Raw genomic sequence first — 9,165 nt, 5'->3', positions numbered from 1 at the left:
GGACAACACACATTAATGAACATTATCCATGTAAATAATAAAGATTATTGCCAATGTGGCCTGCGTCTATGTTCTGTCTCTCAGCAGTTTGGTCAAAAACATCACACAAAGGCAAAGGTTACACATCAGCACATTCACAACATATAAAAGATTCATTTAAAGTTAAGCAAAACCTTTTTTTTTTTACAAATACTGGCATATTTGACCCCCCCAACAACCATTTTAGAGCCTTAGAAAATGCTGTGTTGGCAGTGTTGACAGCTCTCTTATGTAACAAGGAACTGTATTCCCTGACTGACAAAAGCAAAGAATAGGTGTACCAAAAGCACTTTTTCTAAACAGCACAGAACAATTGCCTCTAAAACCACCACCTCACCTTGAGCACACTGACAGAATGATATATATGTATGTAGAAGGTGGAATCAAGTGAGGGGATTAATGTCGGTTTAACTGTTCCATTGTTCCATGCACATTCATATTTCATATTTGAAAACAGTGTGGGCACATGAACACCTGAAAGAAAAATAAATAATTTATATATATATATATATATATATATATATATATATATATATATATAATGGGGAATAGAGGATTATGAGGTGCTGGAGGGACCACATCATGGGAGGACAAGGATGTACCATCGGAACATAACTGAAGTGGCTGATATCAAGAAATCCTAACAATTTCTAGAAAGAGCCGGTCTGAAGGACAGCACAGAGGCCCTGATCATGGCAGCACAGGAGCAGGCCCTGAACACCGGATCAATAGAGGCCCAGATCTACCACACCAGACAAGACCCAAGGTGTAGGCTGTGCAAAGGGGGCCCTGAGACCATCCCGCACATAACTGCAGGTGCAAGATGCTGGCAGGGACAGCATACATGGAGCGCCATAACCAGGAGGCTGGCATAGTGTACAGAAACATCTGTGCAGAGTAAGGGCTGGAGACCCCAAGGACAAAGTGGGAAACACCTCCAAAAGTGGTGAAGAATGACCGACAGACCAAATGGTAGTGGCGAACCAACCGGACATAGTGGTGGTCAACAAGGATCAGAGGAAAGCCGTGGTGGTGGACATTGCAGTACATGGGATGATAACATCCGGAAAAAGGAACATGAGAAACTAGAGAAATACCAAGACCTCAGAGAGGAGCTGGAGAAGGCCTGGAGCGTGAAGGTATTGGTGGTGCCCGTAGTGATCGGAGAACCTGGGGCAGTGACCCCCAAACTGGAGGAATGACTTGAGCAGATCCCAGGAAAAACATCAGACATCTCGGTCCAGAAAAGTGCAGTGCTAGAAACAGCAAAGTACTGCACAGAACACTCAAGCTCCCAAGGGCCTCTGGTAGAGGACCCAAGCTTGAAGGGAGGTAGAGACCGCCCGCGGAGGGTGAGAAAGAGTTATATATATACATATTAATATCACTTATGCATTTTCTACACAGGATTATCTCCATCTCTGATTGGAAAAAGTCATCGTCTTATTTTATTCCGGAACTTAACCTGGTCTGTCATGGCTTGTTGCCATAGAAATCAATCTTGAGAGAAAATGAAAAATCTTTGTAGTAAAACTGAACAAGGCTTAACCGCTGACTAACTAATCCAACTTGGCAGTGCAGGCCTCTGGTGGCATTCACCAACAAATGTATATCGATGGAGAAGAAGGCAATGCAAGAGCATGGAGACAAGCAAGTGGCAGACCCTCCACTAGAAAAGTGCACCTTTAATGTAACTAAAATGGAAAATGTAGAAATGTTTTCTCCTAACACACCACCATGAACCTGACTGAACCTGCCGTACCGCCCTGTGGATATCACTGATACCTGCCACGTGGGCCGCACTATCCTGTTCAATTGAGCCTGCAGGTCAAAAGATCTGTACAAAAGAAAAGAAACTGAGCCTTGCCTATCCAAACCATCCTAAGATAATATTTACCTGTACTATAGATCCATGCTTTTATCCTTAACTAGGCCTTAGTTATTTTATTACTTGATTTACGGATCCGCCGCACTTATTATTATTACCTGACCATAATCCTGCCTAATCTGCTTTGAAGCGTGTAAACATTGCCAGTGCAACGCTGGCCTTGGGTTTGTTTACTCAGCTCTGATGTATCTCAGACTATATAAGTCCCTCAGACTAATCCAGGACAATACTGGGACTAAACCAGAACTTTATTTGATCTACACTGAGACTGACCTGCTACGATGTGGACCTGTCTGCTTGCTCTGGGTTTGGTTGCTGCCCTCCAGGTGCCCAGCCTGGCAGAGGATAGTGAGTATTGAACTGCAAAAGTTATTGGTAGGGTTTTGCGAAATTGACTTTTTTTTGCTAATTTGTTTTGTAATTATAGACAATAAATTAGATTCAATTAATTTTTAATTCATGCCTATCTCAAATGGCCATGTTAATTCTGTTCATTTTCTCCATAGTTGGAAAGGAACAGACATTTTACAGAAATGAGTCTAAACCTGACCTGCTTTAAATCAGGCCTACAGACACGCCCCACCTGTTCCCAGAAGACACCTGAACAAACCAACAGCAAGCTCAGGCTGTGATTATGGATATGACCTTAGTGATGACACATGTTTTTTTCTGAAGTTGTGACCACAGCCACGGAGTCTGAGGAGATTGTGGACAAGCACAACGCTCTGAGGAGAGGAGTCCAGCCTTCTGCTTCTAACATGCTCCGAATGGTGAGGCACAACATGCACAAATGTTGATTCTTTTTTAAAAGAAATCCTTATGCTTTAAGTTGACGTTGTAACTTAATGGCTGTGTGATTGGGTAAACTGTCAAATCTAAATAATAGGACAATCTTAATTGATTTCCTGTTCAAAAATGTAACTTGAAAACAAATTTGAACCCTTCACATAGGGCCCCCAATAAACTAGAAACAGCCCCGTTTCTAGTTAATTTTATGTAATAGTATGGAATAATGTATGATGTAATGTGTCCTGCCCTCAGAGCTGGAGCAATGAGGCTGCGGCTAACGCCAAAGTGTGGGCCAATAAATGCACCTTGAATCACAGCCCAGACAGCGATCGCGTCATCAGCAGTGAGTAAACATTCTTATGCATGCTGGGGGTTCGGTGCATTTTAATGTAACACTTTATTTCTTTGACCATTCTACATTTATTGATCACTAATAAGAACATTTACACACACACTCAAAAGAGCTGTATTGTCTTTTTTCTATTAATACTGTGCAAGAAAGTAACTGATCTCGGAAGGGTTGGAGGGTTTAGTTTACATGCAGGGTTAGGTCGGGGTAATGAGGGTATATTTCCAAAGTGAAACTTTGTGTCCTTCTGAAGCCAGCGGCTGTGGAGAGAACCTCTACATGTCCAGCTCCAAAAGGAGCTGGAGCGATGCCATCCAGTCTTGGCACAACGAAGTCCAGGACTGGAAGTACGGGGTGGGCTCTGTCAACGGACAAGTGGTTGGACACTTCACTCAGGTGTCCAAAATTACAGATGTGGTCCACTGGAGCTACAGTATGTACTTCAGTGGACCACATCTGTAATTTTGTCTTTTTATCCTAATCCAAAACTTAGGATAAAAAGACAAAATTACAGATGTGGTCCACTGAAGTACATACTGTAGCTAAAGCAGTAATAATATGTTGTTGTTGATGCATTCATTTTAAGTTGTTTATGGAATGAATGACCAGGTTTGGCTTGTTTTTGCAGCTGGTGTGGTACAGGTCCAACCTGATTGGTTGTGCTATGGCCTATTGCCCTGGCGCCAAGTATGAGTACTTCTACGTGTGCCATTACTGCCCTCCGTGAGTACTACTACCACACTGGGGGTCGCTGAGTGCTGGAACTCAAGGGAATATAGTTGTCCCTTTTTATCAGATGTTTTTTGTCAAACCAAATAACATCTAAAGTAAATGTAGAATCAGAGCACTGCAAGAAAACTGTCTATTTAGACAATTAACCACATATCCTCTGTAAACCCCTAAATTAAATCAAATATCCATGGATTTCAAAATATCCACTTACACTTACAGCAAATCAGTTTACTTCATAAAATTATAAAACTTTATGTTCTTGAGAATGCTGTGACTGCAGTCTGTGAACTCTACCCTCTGTCAGTGATGTGGTGTGTGTCTTTACAGGGGGAACTACCAGTACAAGCAGCCCTACACCGCCGGGACGCCCTGTGAAGCCTGCCCTACCGCCTGCGACAATGGGCTCTGCAGTAAGTCGAACAAGAGGTGGAGCCGTATTGGGAGGGAAACCAAAGATCAAGATTTAGCCCTCGCAGACATTCACTTTACTCATTTTTGTCTGACTAATGAATGAAAGAATCATAATGAATTAACAATGTAAGAAATCGTAAAGCAACTCCTAAGCATCTATTATTATTATTATTATTATTATTATTATTATTATTATTATTGTTATTATTATTATTTGAAAGAAGACAACAAATCATTTTCATCAAACTTGTTAAATACAAAAATCTGAATATGTTAATAGAACCTGATCAAAAGTGTTCACCTGATGTTTACAGCAGGTCCTGTCTTTCCATAGCACATTTCTAATTGTCCTCTGTGCATTTCCAGCCAACCCCTGTCCCTACACGGACCAGTACAGCAACTGCCCTGACCTGAAGAAGACCTTTGGCTGCAATCACAGTGATGTGGCGGCGTGGTGCCCTGCCTCTTGCAAATGCACCAACCAGATCATCTAAACACAGGGTCAGCTAATCGGCCGGTCTCATTATGTACTCCATAAATAAAACCACTGCATCATAACCTTCTGCATCTGTCAATTTTATTCTAGGTGCTATTAAGCAGTGAAAAAGTATGGTTCTTGTTTAATACTGTTTAAAACCTCTTTTAGACCTGCTTTAGTCCTATTTTAGTACTGAGCCTGTCCTGACCTGGTTTGGATGGTTAATGAATGGTTATGTCCTGTCTTGTCTTGCTTCAAACCTGCTTTAGACCTGGTGCCGTCCTTGATTATTAAGGAGTTGATTTCTTGAAAGAATGTCATGGTAAATCCCATTTCTGACACCAATGTGATGAGCGGTGTGTAGGCTTTAATGTTTAACAACAACAATCTCAAGAAGAGTCAGTAACAGGGGTTTTTCAACAACTACTCAACTTTACCGTCCTACAACTGAGTCCACCCCCACAAAACTTCCCGACAACCATTGCCGCAAAGTTAGAAGGCTATAATACATACACATACGCATACATGTATATACATATAGAATAAAAAGAAAAGAAAGAAGAAGAAGAAGAAGAAGAAGAAGAAGAAGAGAGCAGCTGCACGCAACCCTTTTATTAAATACTACCCATATAAACACGGTCAGCACTAGCATAAGTTATCGGCCCGGAAGTTACAAAGTCCAATATGGCGGACCTCGTGGCGGTACAAATCACTTGGGGTTAGAGACAAGGCGTCTTCACCATTTTGTGACAGCTGGTAGGTGAGGGAGGTACATTTTCTGTCTCGCAGTAAAGATACCCTAGATTTGTTGGCCTGGTGGTTAAGGACTTGGCTCAAGGTGAAGGAGCTCAGGTACGAATCCCTCATGGAGAGAATTTTATTTGAGATTAAACTTTTTAAATTTATAGATTGCACAGTCTCAAACATTTAATTTGTTTTCTCTTAACCACTACAAAAACTTAGGGTTAGGGGTTAGGGGTTAAGGTTAAGCGAAGAGAGAAAATTATTGCCTGACCATAACAACACTTTCATCTCACACACACACACACGCACACGCACACGCACACGCACACGCACACGCACACACACACACACACACCTCATCACACATGCTCAACACCCAAGTTGCAGCCAGTTGAACTCGTTATTTTTGGCTTTTACCAGGTTGTAGATTATGGGGAGCTGATATTAAGTCCCACTAACCTCTGCGCTACTTGGATTAGCACAGTGGTTGGATCCAAGCTTGGATTGGTGTGTATTTTCATTTGAACCCTTGACTATATCCATAACTTTACTCTACATTAGTACAAATATCACTAACATTAAATAACAGTGACATTATAAAAGCACACATGGAACCATTTCAGTCAATGTGTCCTCTGCAGTAAAGTGCCTCTTTCTGAAACATGTTCCTGTGAGAGCGTCTCCTCAGTTCTCAGCAGGGGAGGAGGATTACCACAGGGCTGCGAGAGACAGGCCATACAAGAGCTTTAGATGGTTCCTATTTGCTCCTCATCTGTGACCTCATCCAGGGGAAATAACAAATCTGGGGCTGTGCCAAAGTAATGCCACTTTCTAGTTTTAAGGCAAGACACAACTGAAAAAAACATTTTTTCCCTCATTTTCATTTAAAAAAAACACTTTCATTTCAAAACAAAAACATTGCCTCAAGTGCACCAAAAGTTGAGTGTTTATTGTTCATTGTAATCCACTTGCATCTATAGATTTATATGAGACGTTTTTCTGAGGCCGTATTCAGGACCTAAATCTACGACTTCTCAAACTTGTACTTAACACAATATTGACTGATTGTACAAAAGGATTTGTTGACATCTAATTCTAACCCTGATTCATCAAAGTTTTAACTTTAATGAACGTACATGACACACATGCTGTAAACATGCCAGATTGTAGCCCTGGGCTAATGTCCATCCATTGTCCCACATTCACAATACTCTTTCATACACCACCACACTATTGTACATGTTTTTAGTGTTGGGGGAAACCTGAGGAGACACGGGGAGAACATGCAAACACCACAGAGAAAGGCCCCACGTTGAACCTAGGACCTTTTTGCTTTGAAGGGAGAGTGCAAACCGAAATATTTGTCGAAATATGAAAATGTATGCAGATTTTCGGATGGGGACACATTTTTTTAAGATTCCCCTTTAAATTATAACTCAACTGAAATGACCAACAACACCACCTTCGATGTAGGGACATTTGACAGAAAGCACACAGGTTCATTTTACATTGAAGAGGCAGGAGATGTTTCCATTAAATTGATTTATTAAATAGGTTATTTTACTTTAGCTTCTTTGTTACATCAAAGTGCAGTGCATTTAAAGGCATTACATTTACAATAAAACTATTTCCCCAGTCCATCTTGTTCACACATTGCAGTAGAACAGAAACAAGCAAGACTAGGCAAGACAAGCAGTCCAGATTCCTGCTCCAGAGGAAGAACTAGAAGAACAAATGCTGTTAGCATCCAAATTAGCGCACCTCAGAAAAAGAAAATCCCTCAAACCTTCCCCTGCTAGACAACAGCTCAGGTCAGTAGGCCCAAGGTGCAGCGATGACATTCCCCACAGTCATCTTCTAAACTGCCTAGCCACCACATGGCCATTGCGCACAATAGAGCGCTAAGGGAGTCCAAGGACAAAGCTCTGAGCCACGGAGCAGACCTGAAGGAAATCCTTTTAACACCAAGTCATTGGAAAATTTAGAAATTAAACCCATAATGATACTACATGGCATATGGAGCGCAGGGCCATCAAAGGCAAACACAGCAGGTGAAGTGTGTGGGTCAGAGGAAGTACAACAAACCTCTGGCAATTATAGGTTTCAGCTTTGGCGCCACCTGCTGGTTAGTCCATTAAAGCCCACCCTGCCACAACATGTTATTGCAAGATGTTACTGCAGTGTGGCCAATGTTGGGAAGAAAATTATTTAAACACATAACATTGAATACCTGAATCAAAATGGGGTTGTGTAATTTCTCCCCTGCTCTTCTCCCCGTACACAAACCACCTCCAGCCACCACTCTGTTTGTGGACGACACCACCCTCATCGGGCTCATCTCGGAAGGGGATGAGTCTCTCTACAGGAGGCAGGTGGACCGGCTGGTGTCCTGGTGCAATGGTAACAACCTAGAGTTCAACACCCAGAAGACAGTGGAGATGATCATGGACTTCAGAAAAGTCACAGCCCCCCAGTCCCCCTTCACTATCACAGAGCCCCCCATCACCACTGTGGACTATTCCACTTCCTCAGCACCACCATCACCCAGGACCTCAAGTGGGAGCCCAATATCAGCTCCCTCATCAAGATGGCCCAGCAGAGGATGTACTTCCTGCGGCAGGTGAGGAAGTTCAAGCTGCCAGCGGAGATGATGGTGACGTTCTACACGGCCATCATTGAGTTTTTTAGTTTAAGGCCACTGTAACTGTTTACCAACAGTCTGGGGACAAGTTAATTTGTCCTTTATATATTCTTACGAGCAGAACAGTTTGGACTGTTAACAAACTAGTCAAATGTAAAAAAAACTGTAAAATGTATTTAAAAAATGATTTACTATGTTTTTAAATAGTTATACGAATGTACAAAGAATTTCACAAATCGATGGATGGCACAAAACAGACAAAACTGTCAATTACCGGGCCCTATACCATTTCCCCCCTCTCCCTTTCTGTCATTTTATTTATCTTATCTACATCATTTTTATCTTCTGCTTTTTTTTTTAAATAACAATCATTTTTGAAAGAAAAAAAAAAAGGTTTCTACAGTGAAAGTCTCAGTTTTGAACGGGAAGTCAGTTTCTATTACTAAGCCATTCTAGATCAATAGGAAAGTTATTACAATTAATAATATGAAAAATAATGATCCACAAATCAATAAAACAATATTTAAAACATTTCATTTAAACATTTATTCTTTAACCACTGCCATTGTCACATTTACAGTAGGATTTGTTAGGACATATCCTGATTTCATGTTGCCATCATCTCTCTTCTCTGGTGTTTTGATTTGCTTTAATAAATGACTCAGGTCTGGTTTCCTATTGCTGTGTTTCGGAGGCAGGTCTATTGTGCAGGATTTGGCTCCTGTGAAGGTGATAATAGAACCACTATATTCAATATAAACACATATTTTCCTAGCGCCAAAAGACACTGCCAAAGAGTGAACAAGTTTCCTCAGTGTATTCTATTTTGGATTTGAGTTCATGATTTATTATGTTTCCAAATACACATATTTATTGTTTCCTTTTAAAGTTGTTGATAAAAACGTAATGAAACTCAATCAAAATGAATCAGTGATGAATAAAAATGTGACCAAGAGTACAGATGTGTTTGGAAACAATTTTAAAGATACACTGTGGAACATCTCTGGTGTATGCGTATCTCCATGGTGATGGTTTTGCTTTGTCGATAGAATGCTCCACAGCAAGGCATCTAATTTATATAATGCTCCATAGAA

At 41.1% G+C, this 9,165-nt stretch overlaps 1 protein-coding gene across 1 annotated transcript; it reads left to right on the top strand.

Annotated features, from left to right (window-relative positions):
* Positions 1 to 2,150: 2,150 nt before the first annotated feature.
* Positions 2,151 to 4,766, top strand: LOC140364535 (cysteine-rich venom protein-like). The gene is made up of 7 exons (XM_072450717.1): positions 2,151 to 2,275; positions 2,603 to 2,697; positions 2,969 to 3,059; positions 3,319 to 3,461; positions 3,694 to 3,788; positions 4,125 to 4,207; positions 4,575 to 4,766. Exons 1-7 carry the CDS (start codon positions 2,209 to 2,211, stop codon positions 4,700 to 4,702), a joined length of 702 nt encoding a protein of 233 aa, XP_072306818.1. The 5' UTR covers positions 2,151 to 2,208; the 3' UTR covers positions 4,703 to 4,766.
* The last annotated feature ends 4,399 nt before the right edge of the window (positions 4,767 to 9,165 follow it).

Source organism: Eucyclogobius newberryi, unplaced genomic scaffold (assembly GCF_026437365.1).
Source record: "Eucyclogobius newberryi isolate DKJ021-1_F unplaced genomic scaffold, fEucNew1.0.hap1 SCAF_1, whole genome shotgun sequence".
Taxonomy (NCBI): Eukaryota; Metazoa; Chordata; class Actinopteri; order Gobiiformes; family Gobiidae; genus Eucyclogobius; species Eucyclogobius newberryi.
Note: the sequence above shows the minus strand (reverse complement) of the source record. Positions and strands in the feature narration are given on the sequence as shown.